The sequence below is a fragment of the Cuculus canorus genome, chromosome 1 (genome assembly GCF_017976375.1).
Source record: "Cuculus canorus isolate bCucCan1 chromosome 1, bCucCan1.pri, whole genome shotgun sequence".
In the NCBI taxonomy this organism is placed as follows: Eukaryota; Metazoa; Chordata; class Aves; order Cuculiformes; family Cuculidae; genus Cuculus; species Cuculus canorus.
The window spans coordinates 5,450,535-5,469,403 of NC_071401.1; the positions used below are offsets into that span (position 1 = coordinate 5,450,535).

The following is an 18,869-nucleotide window of genomic DNA, read 5'->3' on the forward strand; positions in this document are numbered from 1 at the left end:
TGCTGTTTAATCTTGCTGACTGAATAGCCAGGCTAAAAGAAGAACACAACAAACCTAATCCATTAGAGACTACTCATCAAATACACCAGTTCCTACTAACTCTAAAAGTATCGAGTTTCTTTTGTATGTAAGGACTTCACCAGTGACCTTCCCAGATTATTATCTGTGTTAAAGCTCCATGTTGAATATCAGACTGTCACATAAAAGACTTTCAACCTCTACAGTAAAAGGCAATAGTTGCACTACCATTGCTTCCCTCTCTGTCATCACAAGTGTAAATTTCTACCTTTGGGAAAATGCTGTCTAGCCTCACCCTGTGATCTTCATGCCCTTTTGTGAATCCAGAGACAAAGAATCATGCCAGTTCTCAACAACATACAGTTTATTCAATTTCACTAACATTCTATTTTCATTCTTTAAATTGCCTCCCTAGCTCTTAGCTTAAACTCTTTTAGAACACAGAAGCAAGAGGCTGATGCCGTTAGTCTTAATTTAATTTCTTTTATTGACTTAGCCTCCTCTGCAATATTTCCCTTTCTTTCAGTTGTAAGTCTTACCTCACATCCATGGGTGCCTCTGCAATGACATACAGGGAACTGCATCCATCTACATCAGGGTAGAATGTGCCCCAAATATATGACATTACTCATTTTCCTTTCCAAAAGAAAGGAAATTTCTAAGATTTTGTATCATTCCCTCTCTAACAATGTACAGTTTGATGGAAGGGAACAAGAGGACAATGCTGATCCAAGTGGTTAAAGATATAATGCCCAGACATCACAAGAAAGCAGTTTTGCATCCTCAAATACATCTCAGAGTTGCACTTAATGTATTACTCAATGTTCTGAAAGTTAATAATTATAGAATCCTAGAACAGTTTGGGTTGGAAGGGACCTTAAAGATCATCTAGATCCAACCTCCCCCCTCGCCATGGGCAGGGATATCTTCAACTAGATCAGGTTGCTCAAAGCCTCATCCATCCTGACCTTGAACACAATGTGGCTTTACATGTTTAACACTGTACAAAATGCCCACCAAGAAACCACTATACAAGTCCTTACAACACTGATACAGCTGTTCTGTAATGAGTACAACTTTGTGTGCAAGCACGATGACACTGACACTGTCATTTGGTGTGCACAACTGTGTACATGGTGTTGTGGCATATCTGTAACCCTTTCACACACTAAAAACTTGCAAGTTCTCAAAACACCTTCAATATCTAAGTAGAAAAGGAAACACTTCAGTGTTCAAAAAGAGCACATTACCTTTTCAAATCACTGATAATTTACAAGTATCTGTGGAAACGCTACAGGCAGCAGCATTTTCCATATTACTGAGGTTGCAAACACGTAGCAGGACTCTCGTCACCCATAATTTTATTCCCATGCCACTCTACCTGCACATTTATCATTCTGTCATCAACCCTTGTAACATTAAATTGTAAATTTTCTACAACAGAAGCACTGTAAGGGACTGTGAATAGGGCCTCCACATAAATAATAACTTATACAGGATAAACCAGGTCTTAGCTGAGTAATACTGCCACAGGTAGAATAAGAAACATCTCAGTGATAAGAGAGTCATTTCCAGGGAAGAGGACCCTTTGGTTCAGGGTGGTATTCTCATAACACGCACTAGCACGCCACCGCTCTTGTATAACAGTCCAAGCCGTTAAAGGTCCAGGGTATTTCAAGGCTTGGGCAAAACAGACTGCACATTCATCATCCTATACAGCAGAAAACCATCTCCCCTCACTCTCCACAAACACAGACGTTGTTCATCAGATCTTATTTTCCTCTTCAGGTCTCAACTTTCTGCTTGTAATGCTGTAGTACAGGAATCCAAGCTAATTGTAAGTCATATGGTGGGAACAATCATTCAGTTCAAGACTAAGACATCTACATCTGAGCACAGATTTTTCAAAATCCTATCAGAAAACCGAAACCTGTGAAATCAGACACTAGATGTCTGGTTTAGTGTAAGCAGAATGACCTCCTGGGATGGACTGACTCAATTCCGATTGATTACAGAGGAACTCAGGCATACAGTGCACACAAACACACCTACTTGTAAACACTAAAATTTCAGTGTCTTAATCCTGGACTGAACACCACTGACAAGCTATTTGACAAGATACTCAAATCCGGGTTTAGCAGATGCCTCAACTATGTTTAAAACAGTCCTGACTTAATTAAAACCTCTTCCTGCACTATTATCACTATAATCTCACCCTCTACTTACTCAGAAAGTCGTACTGAAATAGTCCAGGGCTGAATACCTGGAATCCAAAAGGATGAAATTACGAGTTTACTCAGTCTGAGTTTGTAACAAAGGTCAACTAGCACCTCTCACAACCCCATCTAACAATTGTCCCAGAAAACATTACAATAACAGAGAACTGCCAGAATACAAGATGTGCAAATTGTGCATTCTTGAATCAATTCTTGCATCATACTTTGCAAGAGCTGACAAGACACAGTTTTTAATCTAGTGCTATAGAAACTACCATATGGTCTGATTTTTAATCCTCTACATCTTCACTGTAAAAGGAAAATCCACTGAGGAACAAAGATCTGAGCATGAATTTACAGAAATGGTTTAAATACATAAAGACAAGTCATTCCTTAGCAGACAAAAAAATATCACTCTGGGGAAAAGAAACAAAAATGTAAGTCATCTTCTTGGTTAACAATGTCTTCTACAGCCATAAAGTATAATTCAAAACATAGCATGACACAGAAAAACTTCTTTAAAATCATTTGAAGAAAACCATTATATCAATTCACACAATTGCTGTGTTTTGCACAGAAGCACTGCACATCTGAGATATACATTTTTTAAAGCAGGTGAAACAATCAAAAAGGGAAAACTACATTTTGGATAGGCAGTATTCCAACACTGCTGATTTTCATAACCAGTAACATCATCTCTCTTCTCCCATTCCCTCTGTCTGCTTCATAAATGGCTTCATACAATGCAGCCAAAAGTTATATGAAAGGGTTCTATCAAGGCCTCAGCCCTGAATCTTCATGAATGTGCACTGCAGAGAGATTTACACAGGGACAGAGGAAGAGGAGGAACAAGAACAGCTCACAAGGAACCGCAAAGTGTCCAGTTTTCCTACTTTCTGCTGCATCATCAACCTTGGTTCCTTCCAACAATTCTTCTGCCGCCACAGCAAACAGACCAGAGCTTCACCTGCATCGCCCCTGCACTGCATGAAGAAAACTCACTTGCTTCTCTGGTAAAAGCACACATCTCTCCCTGCCTTGATTCAGAATCTTTCTCTGAAGTGCATCAGGATCACACGTTTGACAGCTATGGCACCAGCATGTTTTTGACCACTCTAAATTACCAGTTCCTCAATGAAACTCTACTGAAACAAGAGCTCTGTGGAGAAACTCCTCCTGAAATATTGAACACAGCTGGAAAGAAAGACAGAAACAGAACACTGCAGTATGCAAGATGCTCAGATTTGTAAATATAGTATAAATGCAGACAGGCTACAAACGCCACCTGCTATACTTACTGCTGTTATAAAAGTCCAGTTGAAAGCCAAGAGAGACCACACCACAGGAGGAGTTTAACAAGTTAAGCTTGTTTCTTTGTTTATAGACTACTTGTGATCGTTATTATTGACTGACTGCTTGTCATTTCTACATGAAATTTGCCACAGTCTTAAAACAGACTTCTATGACAATAAAGACGAACTGTACTGGCTAATGCAATTAGATTTCTTTATTGAATTCCAGAACTGAAGTTTAGCTACAACAACTAAAGATAATAACTTCTTAATGCCCCAGAGCTCAGCCTGTTTGCTGTTAATCTGTGGCAGACACCAGGATTCCATTTCATGCATCAGGTTCCGATCTTCTAAAAATAACTTGAGAATAGAAATAACTTCCACTGATAAACCTCTCACAGCACTTGAAAATTCAATTCTGTTTCCGTTACTTTTTAAGAAAAAAGTCAAACAGCAGAGTTTTCGACAAAATTAATTTAACTCCATTTTAAGAATGACAATCCAAAACCCAACAGAAAAATCATTTCAGCTGTAAAAATATTAATTGAAATGTAAATCTAAATGGTTTGTTAGTTTTCTTCTATTGCAACAATTATATTTTTCACAGGAATAAAGAGCAACTTCATATTTAAACAGCTAATTTATCTCACCACCACTGAAAAGCAGTTCATGTACCACAGTAAGGGTAAGGGGGAGTGAAGGGGAACAAGAGGAAAAAAAAATAGATTTCAGTTTAAAAAGAGCAATATTGCACATCATAATCTTATTTTTTTCCAAGATTTTTATCTATCCACGTATTTCCTACCACATGAAAACCAATTAGAAATCTCTATGAGGACATGGCTTGGGGACATGGTCTAATGGTGAACTTAGCAGGGATGGATCAATGTCTGGACTCAATGATCTTAAAAGTCCTTTTGCATTCTGATTCTACACAATAGCAAGACATTTTTTAGAGAGTACATTTGTCTCCACTGAAAGATTCAGTATCTGTATTTGTGTGTCACAGCAAAGCCGTAATAACCAGACATCTGAGAATTGGAAATGAAACGATGCTGCCTCAGCATACAAAATAAGCACATCACAGAAACAGCAAATAGCCTGGAGACAGCAGGTTCCATTAGAATCAAGTTGGTAAAGGAATTACGCAGAAGCTTTCCTTCATTGGAGGACATGGAGGACAGGGAGGTGATTCGAGACAGCCAGAATGGCTTCGCCAAGTGCAAGTCCTGCCTGACCAACCTAGTGGCTTTCTATGATGGGTTGACCATCCAGGGGATATGGAACTGTTGCAACAGGTCCAGAGGGGGCTACAAAAATGATCAGATGAATGGAGCATCTCTGCTATGAGGACAGGCTGAGAGAGTTGGGGTTGTTGAGCCTGGAGAAGAGAAGGCTCTGAGGAGGCCTTATAGTGACCTTCCAGTACCTGAAGGGGGCTACAAGAAAGCTGGGGAGAGACTTTTTACAATGACGTGGAGTGATAAGATGAGGGGGAATGGCTTTAAATTGGAAGACAGAAGATTTAGATTAGACATTAGGAAGAAATTCTTCACGCTGAGGGTGGTGAGGCATCCAAGGTTGCCCAAGGAAGCTGTGAATGCCCCCTCCCTGGAAGTGCTGAAGGCCAGGTTGGATGGGGCCTTGAGCAGCCTGGCCTGGTGGGAGGTGTCCCTGCACAATGCACTGGGGGGTTGGAACTGGATGACCTTTAGGGTCCCATCCAACCCTAACCATTCTTATGATTCTATGATCTGCAAAGCACACCATCGATCTTCAGGAATCCCATCAGACTCACCTGAACAAACTTCTGAACTCAGCATTAGGTTGTAGTGATTAGAATTAATGTCTTCCATTTGCGTTAAGAGATATTTTGGTTCTACCAATCCAATCTCATTTTGAACATTTACCACTACTATTTCACCTGCTACAGTCATGCTGCTAGCATGGACAAAGGAAAAATTTTGGTACAGCCACTACCACAGTAATTTCTTAAAATACAGAAGATGCTTTTCATCTTCCCTTAAAAGAAAAATAAAGCAATGTAAACAGTAAATTAGAATCACAGAATAGCCTTCTCCAGGCTGAACAACTCCAACTCCCTCAGCCTGTGCTCACAGCAGAAGTGCTCCAGCCCTCTGATCATCTTTGTAGCCCTCCTACGCACCCGTTCCAACAGTTGTATCTCCTTCTTACATCAGGGATTCCAGAATGTATTCCAAGTGGGGTCTTCTGAGAGCAGAGTAGAGGGGAAGAATCTCCTCCCCCTACCTGCTGGCCACACTTCTTTTGATGCAGGCCAGGATACAGGTAGCCTTTTGGGTTGCGAGTGCACATTGTTGGCTCATGTTCAGCTTCTCATCAATCAGCAAATTAAAGTGAATCAGCAACTAAGCAAGATAAGCAAAATAAGGGCAGGACCAAAAAGTTAATACAACAATGTCCAGTGCCTGCTTACCTTGTTAGAGCTCATACAAGACATGAAATTGGTGCTAACTGTCAAAGGCTGGGTAAAATCTAGATCTTCTAAAGGCTTCTAATAAAATCTCTCAAGCAACTACCATAGAAACAGCTGCTACTACAGCAGCTACCGGTTTCTGTTTGTTGACCAAGAAAGATCAGAAATAGATCAACAGATAAGAGGCAAAAGCGCCAGAAAAAGTGGTCAATTATCAGCTTGAAGACCAGTAATATCAGCATACCAGTTCTAGGACGACCTTCAGTCATGCATATTTCAAAAGATCTGGTGGAGTTTTTCTTTGTAACATCACTCTGCTTGCAAGGCTTAAGGGAGTCATAGCTTTTCTTTAACAGATCAAGACACTTCGTATCTGCAGGCTCAGACACGATAAATATGGTTCGCAGCCCAGAAGGCCCACTGTATCCTGGGCTGCACCAAAAGAAGCATGGCCAGCAGAGCGAGGGAAGTGATTCTGCCCCTCTATACCTCTCTTGTGAGACCTCATCTGGAATACTGTGTCCAGTTCTGGAATCTTCAGCATAAGAAGGATATGGAGCTGTTGGAACGGGTCCAGAGGAGGGCTACAAAGATGATTGGTGGGCTGGAGTACCTTTCCTATGAGGACAATCTGAGAGAGCTGGGGTTGTTCAGCCTGGACAAGAGAAGGCTCAGAGGAGATCTTATAGTGACCTTCCAGTACCTGAAGGGGGCTACAGGAAAGCTGGAGAGCGGCTATTTATAAAGGCTTGTGGAGATATGACCAGGGGGAATGGGTATAAACTGGAGATGGGCAGATTTAGACTGGAAATTAGGAAGAAGTTCCTCACCATAAGAGTGGTGAGACACTGGCACAGGTTGCCCAGGGAGGTTGTGGCTGCCCCATCCCTGGAGGTGTTCAAGGCCAGGCTGGATGGCCTTGGGCATCCTGATCTAGTGGGAAGTCCCTGCCCATGGCAGAGCGGTTGGAACTAGATGATCTTTAAGGTCCCTTCCAACCCTTACTTTACTATGATACTATGAACACAACTTAATCAGAGGTCAAGGATGACCCACACACAGCCCCACTGTTTAATCCTAAGACATAAATGTGACTCAAACCCCTACAGCTTCCCTTCTACAGAGGTTAAGTCAAGGGTAGCCAGAGCATCACAGTCGTTCTCTGTGTTTACATCAGCCTTCTGCCAGGCCAGGGGACAGGGAGAGGAAGCAGAGTAAGGCAATCAAGGGGGAAAAACAGAGGCTAAGGGAATTACAAGCCTGGGGCTTACACATCAGGGCTGGACATTAGGAAAATGGGACACAATAACATAAATCACAGTGTGGTGTCAACACAACATACTCTTCAGGAAAACTATGACTGCGCTTCACCCTTTGGCATGGGGTAGCAGGTGTCCCACAGCAGCCCTGGACAGAACTGGAGGGTGTCACTGGATATTCGTTGGGAGTAAGATCTGCAGGGAAAATTCACTTATGGGTTGGATATGCTCACAGCACTATTAGCTCACTATCAGAAACGCTACCTGTGTACTTCTAAAAGTCTAATGAATCAAGGCTTACACGACAGCACGTAAAACAGCAATTAGGAAAAGTGCAAAACCAGAACTCCCAATATTGATCAAGCTCCTGCTGCAAACCTGCAAAAGAAAACTTGACACAGACTTTAATTAGGATTTTATTTTAAGATAGAAACAAACTTGGCCAGGCTTCTAAAATGAAATCCTGTAGAATTATGTATCTTTAGAGACACCAAATGGAGGCACTGAAAATAACACCCAACTCATATCAAAAGTGAAAATTGTCAACAGAAAGGACTGGTTTGCATTACCTTGTTCAAATTCATGGGCACAGGACTTATGGTTTGCCATTAAGCTCAATAAAAATCACTCTGAACTAAGTTTACCCTACTGCCTTTCTTCTCTTGCTATGACAACTTCTGCATTAAAGTTAGTTGCATTCCATTACACATTATTGAAACTGATAGTCACTAATATTTTCAGTTATTATCAGCTCTCATAAAGGGCGAACGCGATGATTTATAAAATTTATAAGATCACAGGATATACTGGAAGTCTCACTTTATCCTGCAGTTTCCCAGGAAATCACAAAGAAATGAGTAAAAAACAGAGAAGTGACGACGAACTGGAAACTCATGATTAGCTGGAGACCTTCATTTTCCCTGGAGTATTATGGGACAAGACACCTCACACATCTCTCTGTTTTGCCCTCAAACTGCCTAGTGTTTTTTATAAACTAAGCAGAAGTACCAAGTGAGATTTTCGTCCTTTAATTCAAGTTTGCTCTGTCTTGCAAACTCCCCAAAACACAACATATTGTGCCAACTAGAACAAAATTGAGCCAAAATTGGTTTTTCTGTGCCTCCCTTCCATGTCACTGAGACAGGAAAGAGAATCTCACACCTACACTTCTGCCAGAAGAACTCGTATTGCTGTAGGTTATCTGATGCAAGACAAATGCAGTGCTGTGAAGAATCACACCCTTATTTTCTTCTCAAGACTGTTTATTCCTATTTAAGATGAACATATATGCCACATGCCAATAATGATTCCTTTATCAACATAAATCAAGTTTGCAGAAACAAATTAGACTTACAATGATTCCTTTTAACAAAATAGTACAAAATCATGGAATAGTTTGCATTGTAAGGAACCTTAAAGATCACCTAGTTTCAACCCCTGCCACGGACAGGGACACCTCCCACCAGACCAGGCTGCTCAAAGCCCCATCCAACCTGGCCTTCAACACTTCCAGAGGTGGGGCAGCCACAGCTTCCCTGGGCAACCCTGTGCCAGTGCCTCACCACTCTCATAGTGAAGAAATTATATCCAGTCTAAATCTGCCTCTCTCCAGTTTATACCTATTGCCCCTAGTCATATCACCACAAGTCTCTGTAAACAGTCCCTCCCCAGCCTTCTTGTAGCCCCCTTCAGGTACTGGAAGGTCACTATAAGGTCTCCTCGGAGCCTTCAGGCTGAACAAGCCCAACTCTCTCAGCCTGTCCTTGTATGGGAGGTGTTCCAGCCCTCTGATCATCCTTATAGCCCTCCTCTTTGTTACTGGACAAACTCATTCACCACTGAGGAAAAGACTGATTCTCAATAATGTAATTTAGGCTGGAAGGTATCGCTGAAGATGGCAGCGGCACAAAGTGCATTTGGAGACACGTCACTAGCAGAGCACCCAGAGTGTTGATAGTGGGGTTAACAGTTTCACTAATGACCTGGACAATTGGGGCAGACTGCACCCTCAGCAAGTTTACAGACAATACAAAATCAGGAGGAGCAGCTGATACACCAGATGTTTGCATCGCCATTCAGAGGGACCTGGGCAGGCTGGTGAACTGGTGCCAACAGGAACTTCAAGAGTTCAACCAATTGAAGTGCAAAGTCCTGCACCTGATCAGGAACAACCCCATGCATCACCCAGTGCTAGGGGCTGATCAGCTAGAAAGTAGCTTCACCAAAAGGACTTTGGGATCTTAGAGGACGAGAAGTTGAATATGAGCCACCAATGTACTCTTGCAGAAAAAAAACGCTAAGAGTTTCCTACGGTTACATCAGGAAAAGCATTGCCAGCAGGTCAAGGGAGATGATCCTTCCTCTATACTTAGCACTGGTTAAGGATGCACCTAGAGTACTAAGCCCAGTACTGGGGCCAGATTGGGCAACCCACTATGAGAAAAGATATGGACTTACTGAAGCAAGTCCAGCACAGAGCCACCAAGATGATTAATGAGTATTGAGAAAACATTGAGAGAGTGGGGACAGATCAGCTTGGAGAAAAGACGGCTCAGGCTCAGATAAGGTGGCTCTTATCAACGTGTATAAATACCTGACAGGAGAGAACGAAGAAGAGGGAGCCAAACTCTTCCTAGTAGTGTACACCATCAGGACAACAGACAACAGGAACAATTCAAAACTCATGTGATTACATCTGAACACAAGAACCACGTTTTTTTATTGTGACAGAGGTCAAACACTGGAACAGGTTGCCCAGAGAGGTTTTGGAGTCTCCAACTGCAAAGATACTCAAAACACATCTGGATAGAGTCTTGGAGAACCTGCTTTAGCTGAAGCTGCTTGAGCAGGGGCTAGAACTACAAGAAGTCAAAAATTCCATTCCAACCTAAACGATTCTGTGGTTCTGTGCTGATGACATAAGTTTGAGAACCCATACTGATGTCATGGTTTTAACACCAGATGGCAACTAGGACAATTCAGCTGCTTTCTCACTCCCCGAGACCTTCGAGTGGGAAGAGGAGGAGACCAGAGAAAAAAAAGGAAACTCATGGGTTGAGACAAAGACAGCTTAATACAGAGACAACGATGGAAAAGAGAATAAGGAAAATAATAACAACAGACTACACCAAACACGCAATGCATGATGAATTGCTCACTGCGTGAGGACACATACCAAGCCTGTCCCCAGGGAGCTACCCCTGAGCAGTGAACCCTGATCCCCAGCCAGCTCTCCAGTTTATATACTAAGCATGACGTTATATGGCACAGAACATTTCCTCGGCCAGCTTAGGTCAGCTGCCTGGCTATGCTCCCCCCCCAGCTTCTTGTACACTTGCTCACTAGCAGAGTATGGGAAACTGAAAAAGTCCTTGATTTCCTAACAACAACTAAAACCAGCATTGTATTATCAACATTCTTCTCACGCTAAAACAAAGAGGCTGCTGGGAAGAAAATTAACTCTATTTCATTCTAGCCAAGCATAAGCATCACCTGGCAATAACTAAAGCAATATGTGTTACCAACTTTATTCTCATACTAAACCCAAAATGCAGCAGCTACTGGGAAGAAAATTAACTGTTTGAGCTGAAAACGAAGGCACTAAGCTAGGTGGGCACTTGTGTCCACCAGTCTCTGTCACAGACTTCTTTTTCATAAGCCAAAGCATTTATTTCATTTACGAGCTACTAAAATCTGCCTCAAATCCCGGAAGGAAAAGCATACAAATAATTGAAAGAAAGCCTCTTGCCATGACTTAGTTTAAGAATAAACCATATGAGGCATCCTGCTTTCTTTTCTTTCTCAGAAGTGTCTGGTTAGCCAACTTTCAAAATAGATACAGAATCAATTGGTCTGAAAGGCTATTTCTTTATAGCATTTTTTATTCAAATGTGTGTATTTTCTGTTAAGGAGAACAAAGAAAGGATAAAACATGTGACTTTGTTGATATATGTTTTCCATAACGTTGCTGTCTGATTTATTCTGGTGAAAAAAAAAATAAGTCACACAAGAAAGAGAAGAAGAAAGAAGTAACAGACACCAAAGTTCGCTGCTGTATATGCAACTCCAATTATTTATTATCAGAGTGTCTAAATCTTGCACACGGTAAGCTTTACTGGGAAGAGAGTAGGGGGTTTTACTCCCAAAACAGATAACTCACATATTACTGCAACTGTTATTTACATTTTAAAATCAGATAAAGAGCCAAGTGCACAAAACCACATTAAAGAAATCATAGAAAGTTATAAAAGTACCAGAAAGAAAAGCCAGTAAGTACTGCAGCATTTTATGGGCCTCTGGCTTGTTTTACTACAGGTGTGCTTTGATTGACTGCACCTGAAAAGTGCACTAATGGCCCATTAGGACAAGGTATTGAAACTTGAGAGCTATCTAAGTGACTCCATCCAATGCCTATGCCCAAAATATCTGCAAATGGCCCAAGTCTGACTGTTCCCTTAATTGAAATGTACACATACTGATTTTTAACAGCATTGCAATGCTCCAGGCAGTCCACTTCCTGGAAATGTTTGCATTTCCTATGTAATTAAAATCACTCTGCTTTTGGCCATCTCTGAGACCACCACAAAGGCGTGCTATCACATAATCACAGAAACACACTGCCCATGGTGCCTCATCAGTGAAGTAACAAAGCATCTGTGGCAGAGTCATCCTTTTAATTGAAATGGAAAGGGTAAGAAAGCACGGGGCTGCAAACTGAGGCAGAATGTGAAATTACAGCAGCAACTTTATAAAGTGAACTAAAGTAACTTTTGATTTATTTACAAGAAGAACATAGGAAGAGCGGTAAGTCGAGGTCATCTGCTGCTGCTGTGCTGCTCTGAATGCTTGGCATGTATTAGGGAAATTAAACTTGGGATGAATAAACTGAACAGAAGATCAATGAGAGCCCTTCTCCTAAAGAAACTGAACAAAATAAATAATGTTCCCATGTGCCACCTAGTATAGAGGTGCTGGCACTGTTAAAGACAAGAGTGTAGTTGAACAGAGGAGAACACACTGTCTGTGAAACAAAGGTAAGTGCAAAAGGCACATGAAGAAGTAGCCCCTAAACTGGGAGATTCCAATGATGGGCAAGAAGGCATGGTGGGCTGACCTTGGCTGGACTCAGGTCCCCATCGAAGCTGCTCTATCATTCCCCTCCCCCAGGTGGACAGGGGAGAGAAGATACATCAAAATCGCTTATGGATCGAGATAGGGACAGGGAGAGATCACTCACCAGTTACTGTCATGGGCAAAACAGACTTAACTTGGGGAAATTAGCTTTAGTTATTACCAATCAGATCAAAGTACAATAAGGAGAAACAAAATCAAATCTTAAAAACAACTGGCCCCTTACTCACAGGCTTAACTTCACTCTTGATTTTCTGTACCTCCTCCCGAGTGGGATGAGGGTTGTGGTGAGCTCATCACATGTTCTTTCTGCTACTCCTTTCTCATCAGCAGGAGGACTCCTTATACTCTTTCCCTGTATGTAATGGAGTTGTTTCTCTCACATATTCTTACTCTTCTCTCCAGCTGCAATTGGTGTTGCACAGGTTTTCTTCCCTGTCCCCTCCTCTTCCTTCCAAAATATGTTATCACAGAGGCCCTACCACCGTCACTGATTGACTCAGCCTTAGCCAGCAGTGGGTCCATCTTGGAGCTGCTGGCACTGGCTCTACTGGACATAAGGAAAGCTTCTAGAAGCTTTTCATTGAAGCCCAAACCTTGCCACGCAAACCCAAAGACTTGCTGCAGTAGTGCTTAAAGTAGAAGGTAACACTAAATTTGTAGAACATAGACAGGCACAAATGTAGCAGATGAATCCAAATAGAGTAGAAGTAAAGACACTAATCAGAGCAGTGAGACCAGATGATGCAGACTGTTTTCAGCCTTGGTATTGATATGTTGCATGACTTCATGCTAGTCCACTGCTCTTCCATTTCCCTAGTAAGCTGGAAGCTGAGGAGATCAGAGACTACCTCAGCCTGCACTAAGACTATCTCAGTAGGGTTCAGACTTTGACTGGACCTTTGACAGGTAATATTACATTACATTACATTAACATACTGTAAATCCTAGAATGGTTTGGGTTGGAAGAGACCTTAAAGATCATCCTGTTACTCCTCTGCCATGTGCAGGGACACCTTCCACTGGATCAGGTTGCTCAAAGCCTCATCCAACCTGTCCTTGAACACCTTCAGAGATGGGGCATCTGCGACTTCTCTGGGCAACCTGTTCCAGTTTTTGAGTATAAAAATAAAGGAAGGCTTAAGCAGACCAGAGGGTACAGGGGATGACACAGGGAAAAATGGAAGTAGAAACATAAACAGGGGTGATGAGCTTTTTAAGATGAATACAAAATGAAGGAAGGTTGATGGAGAAGTGGATGCTAAGATTTAAAAACAGGATATCACTGACATCACATCATGTCCCAGTGACAACACCTCATTGCAGTTACTTTTTTAATCAGCATATCACATTACCTTAACATTCTTGATATTAAACTCTATCAGTGCAAGCAGGCACCATAGAAAATCAAACTAACTTGTATTAAGCAATATAAAAAAGAAATTTCTCAGCAAGGCATCATCAAAACAAACATTAAGTTTACCTCAGCTCCTAAACTGAGAGAGATTATTTCATCCTCAAAAGCCGAATGTGTATCAATATGTGGAGGAATTCCTGCATAAGAAAAACCCAAAGTCAGTATAATAACAATAAAGAGCTATCTCTGTTTGCAAGCTCTATTTCTATTGATGTCCATACAGAAATCTGGGATGTAAGGTTGAACAAGCAAAACTTATCATGAACAAGGGAGTTGCAATCCAAAAGAATCCAGGACAATTGTCTGATTTACATGCCCAGATTACATGCACACCGCTACCACAAGTGCTGTATAATCAGTAGAAATATCCAGAAGGCAGTTCAGGGCACCCAAAGTCTTCACTTGCTGCCTGAAGATGCCAAATGCTCTCCTGGCTGCAGAGAGCACCTGAAATCACTCTGCTGCCCTGTTAAGCATTTTATCAGTAAGCACAACGGTTATGCTACATTAGGTGATTTGAGACCTTAGTCCATCCATAATCACGTACTTCTCTTCACTCTCTTCACAGAGGAGGGAGGAGTCACCCCAAATACTCCCTCCACTGCTAAGCAAATGATGGCACTAAGGGTCTTCATTTCAGAAGCTGGACCTACTACCATGAAATCTGGCACCGTCAGGGTCCAATCCTGCCTCTGCTTTGCAGGGGAGCCCCACACACCACTGCTACACTAACTCTTGGGTTAGGAGTTACATCTGTTGGTGTGTGTAAGAGTAAACACACATTGCTGAGCACGGCCAAAGGGACAGCAATTTATTTTTTTGTGGTTGACTTTCAGCTTTGCTACTTGGAAAGAAATTGCCACACCCCACAGCTCATGCCATGCGTTTTAACACCAAGTGCTGAAGCAGCAGTGTGCAAAGACCTCATCGCATGGTAGGGAAATGTAGTCAGCAGTGGCACAAGGCCAGCAGACAGCTTGGGAGAACAGCAACCATGCCTTTCTTTTAACACCATGGCAGGCTCAGACAGACAAAGTAACTCCTATGTGATCCAAACCAAAACAGTTATATTTGGTTACTTAAAATTCTACCCATGTTCATTTTGGACCCTTCAGCTCAGGAATAAATGTTTTCTGAATTCCTAACAGTTTCAGTCAGCCCTATAAAGCATCATTATTACATGCCAGATTTTACTTCCAGATCTAAATATTCTGAACTCCATTAGTTTCAGTGAAAGCAATACAAGAGTTTTACGAGGTCAACATTTAACCTGATAGAAAAACAGTGAGACCTGAAAACCAAGGACACATATCCATTTCTATTTGCCTATAACTTTGATTCAGTATACATTGCTGAAACTCTGTCTTCAGATGCATGCTGAAGCCAACACAATTCACTGTGCAACAGAACCCCGACTTCATCCAGGCAATTCAATCAAGACCCCACTGACCTACCTACCTGCTGTTAATACTCCATATGTGCACCACATAGTAAGAGACAGTCACCTAAGGATTCAAAAATGAATAGTAACTTCCCAGTATAAAACTACAACTTCTAACATTGTTAGGACCCTGAAAACAAGCCCTCAAAAAGGAATTAATTTAATGTGTCTTAAGTTTAGGCTGTCCCACAGCCTAGATACTCCAAGCCACCAGTCACTTTTTAAGATCTCAAGTGTAATTTCCAGTGACCATCTGGCTTGGAACATGGATACTACAGGTATTAATCTGACTGCACTGTTGGCTTATTCAAATCCTAACAATTTGCACTTAAGACAGAGTATTTTGCTTTGGGTTTGGTTTGGTTTTTTGGTTTTTTTTATAGAAAAAAACATTTCTATTCTTGATAAAAATCTACAATTCTAACAACTCTCCCCTGAGAGTAGTTAGAATTGTACTTCCCAGCCAGAAGTACGCGGCTGTATCAATTTAACAGATTGTTGCATGCATAAACAAATAGGATCAGCTTCTTAGACCCTTGTTTGGCAGACACTGTATTGGCTGTCACACATTAATTCTGAAAGAAAAGCTGTTGTCCTTTCTTCCTAAGGACAAATGTGATACCCTAGAAAGCAAGCCAGATACTTAACTTTGATGATTGACCTTAGCAAAAAGCACACCACATCATTTACTCCCTAGAGGTGTGATTAGAAGCAAATTTATCGGCAGATGTCTTCAGTTTGATTCTTCAGAAAGATTACAGAAATAGAGTAATTTCTTATTCCGTAGACAAGGGAACACTGCTTGCATCATACTTAAGAGTCCATAAATAACATATACAACATTACATCATGGGTACTAACAGTGAGAACCATTTCCTGGAGACTGCATGCACCAAACAGGGAGCAAGAAGAGTTTAGAGTGAAAAAAAGGACTTGACCACAAAATCAATTACAACTATTTATTCCTGTATCTTTTAGTAGTTAGTTTCCATGTTATGATCTTGGATTCCGAAACGTCATTAATTTCCATAACAGGGGTATCAAAAACTATACTTCTAATCACAAGCTCTCAGCTTCAGAAACGAGTATGAAGAATTTAGTTTTGATTCAAAGCATCTCTGGTCACAGAGGAAATACACTAAGCAGGTGCTTAAATCCTATCTCTATACCATGTTGCACTTAGATGCTACTCTCTTCTGATTTTCAGTTAAGTTGGACTAGTTTGGCTGGGATAGAATTAATTCTCTTCACAGTAGCTTGTAAGGGGCTATGTTTTGGATTTGTGCTTGAAACAGTGTTAATAACAAAGGGATGCTTTTGTTACTGCTGGCAGTGCTTACACAGCATCAAGGACCTTTCCAGTTTTAATGTGTTCCTGCCAGTCAGTAGGCTGAGGGTCCACAAGAAGCCGGGAGGGGATGCAGCTGGGACAGCTGACCCCAACTGACCAAAGGGATAACCCATACCATACGACATCATGCTCAGCATACAAACTAAGGGGTGCAGTTTATCAGAGATGCCATTATTCAGGGACTGGGTGGGCATTGGTTGGCTGGTAGTGAGGAATTGTTTGGGGTTTTATTGACATCATTGGGTTTTCTTGTTTTGTTCTTTTTTGTTTTTAAAAATCTTAAACTGTCTTTATCTCAACCCACGAGCTTCCCCACTTCTATCTTTCTGATTCTCTCCTCTATCTCAATGAGAGGAAGTGAGCGAGTGGCTGTGCAGTGCTTAATTGCCTACCATGGTTAAACCACAACGGAAGGTAAAAGAGCTCAGAATATTTGAAGGACAAATAAACTTACCTTGTCCAGGTTCATACTGATTTACGGTCAGTTGATCAGGTTTATGCTTGATATATCCCTGCTTCAAGCACTTCTCCAAGAATAGGTCACAAATTTCAGGAAGACCTAGTTACAAAACCAAAACAAAACAAGACAGAACAACTTTTTACATCCCTATCCCTTCTTTTTACAATAAATATAACTTGACAAAATACATAGAAACAGTTCTATAGATGTCCATCTTTAATAATAATCACTCTGCATGTATTGTAGCACACACACATCAGAACTGGGGGCCTGATCTGCAAGTCTGAAATATTTATAATATCTTGCAATTCGAAAGGCCATCCTTCAAAGGCCTCTGCACTCAGAGAATCTCTCTTTATAAATACAAACTGCAGTACTTCTACCCATATATAAAAGCATATGAAGCCAAAGGCAAAGTTTTCACCAACTACACTAAAAAAGTTGCAGTCAAGAAGTAGGGGCATTACACAGAAAGTCAAAGTTGTGCAGACAACACCCTCAAAAATTACCCCTCTAAAATCTCTTACTGAATGAGATAAAATACCACCAAAAAAAATCTGCCAAAGTTAAATCAGTTCTGAAACAAGAATAAAACTTACAGTTCTTCACTGAATCTTTGGTTTGCTACTTTACCTGAGGATTTCATTGTAAAATTCTGCTGGAGATAACACCTACAAAGATGTTTTTAACAGCTGTTCCATGAATCTATTGATTTTTCATTTTCAATTGTTCTTCCCTAATAAAGTGTTGATGCATTTCTCACACACCAGCTCAAATATCAATGCTTTTATAATTATATTGCTTCACTGCTCAAATCACAATGTAACTAGAATCCTTCTGTTGGAAGCTATATCTACACAAGCACACCTGCATCACTTTCAAGTTTTATAGAAATTTATCTCCCCTATTTTATTATTTTTAGGTCTAAGCCTATAAGATGACTTGCTCACTTTGCTCTGACTCACAGCTTTCAACTCCAAAAAGAAAAAGTTATTCAAACTTTTTCAAACTGCTCTCCAAAGGAAATTTTATTTTGGAGTGTGTTCAGGAAGCATGATGCTGGTCAAGATAAAACATATATAGCAACACACATCACAACCTCCAAACTAATGAATATGTAATTTGTAATACATAATTGTTTAATCAAACAAAAGCTAAAAGAGAATGACAATTACAATCTCAAAAGCTTTATTTGACCAAACCTCAAAAAAAGGGCAGCAATCTTGGATGAAAGTGACTGGAAAACTTAAAGCACCCACAGTTATTTGGAATTAATCTCCCTCAAAACCACAGTATATACTTAAGCTATAGTGAAGGTTCCCTCTCTATTACAATCTCACTTTTCCTTTAATTAGAATTTCACATTAGTATCTCAGTGAGGCTTTTATATAGTGGTTCAAACATCAGTGTAAAAGAAGCAAGATTTAATAGGGAAGTTCTCACCTCCAGGTAAAGGTTTGTCTTTATCAACATTGTTGTTATCATAGCAAAACTCGTATCCAAAATGTTTTACTCTTCTATGCTTTAAAGTCTTCTCGGCTATAAAAACACACAAGTTTAAAGTAAGATTAGACTACATAAAACAGTATAGACACTTTGCGATGCTTCCTTATTTCATTTGACCAGTTAAACCTAAACATTCTTTAACTAGCAGTTCAAGCAATCTATGTGAACTTTGTCCTTCATGGCATGCACTTCTGCCTTATTACCTTTTGTATTTTATCCAGTATCACATTCACTGCTGTTTGAAATCAAATTGATGGTGATTTTGTATATACAAAAACTAGAGAGCACCAATTTTCCTGAGCCGTGCTTAATGCATCTTTA

General features: G+C 40.8%; 1 protein-coding gene across 3 annotated transcripts in view; it reads right to left on the reverse strand.

Moving 5' to 3' along the window:
• Window positions 1–18,869, reverse strand: part of ALKBH8 (alkB homolog 8, tRNA methyltransferase) — a 61,822-nt gene that overhangs the window by 32,909 nt on the left and 10,044 nt on the right. For all 3 annotated transcript variants that reach the window (XM_054086339.1, XM_054086328.1, XM_054086349.1), the window contains exons 5-7: window positions 18,486–18,581; window positions 17,037–17,141; window positions 13,857–13,927 (exon numbers count right to left, since the gene is read on the reverse strand). In XM_054086339.1, the coding sequence (XP_053942314.1) occupies window positions 13,857–13,927; window positions 17,037–17,141; window positions 18,486–18,581 (272 nt within the window). The remainder of the gene's footprint in view (window positions 1–13,856; window positions 13,928–17,036; window positions 17,142–18,485; window positions 18,582–18,869) is intronic.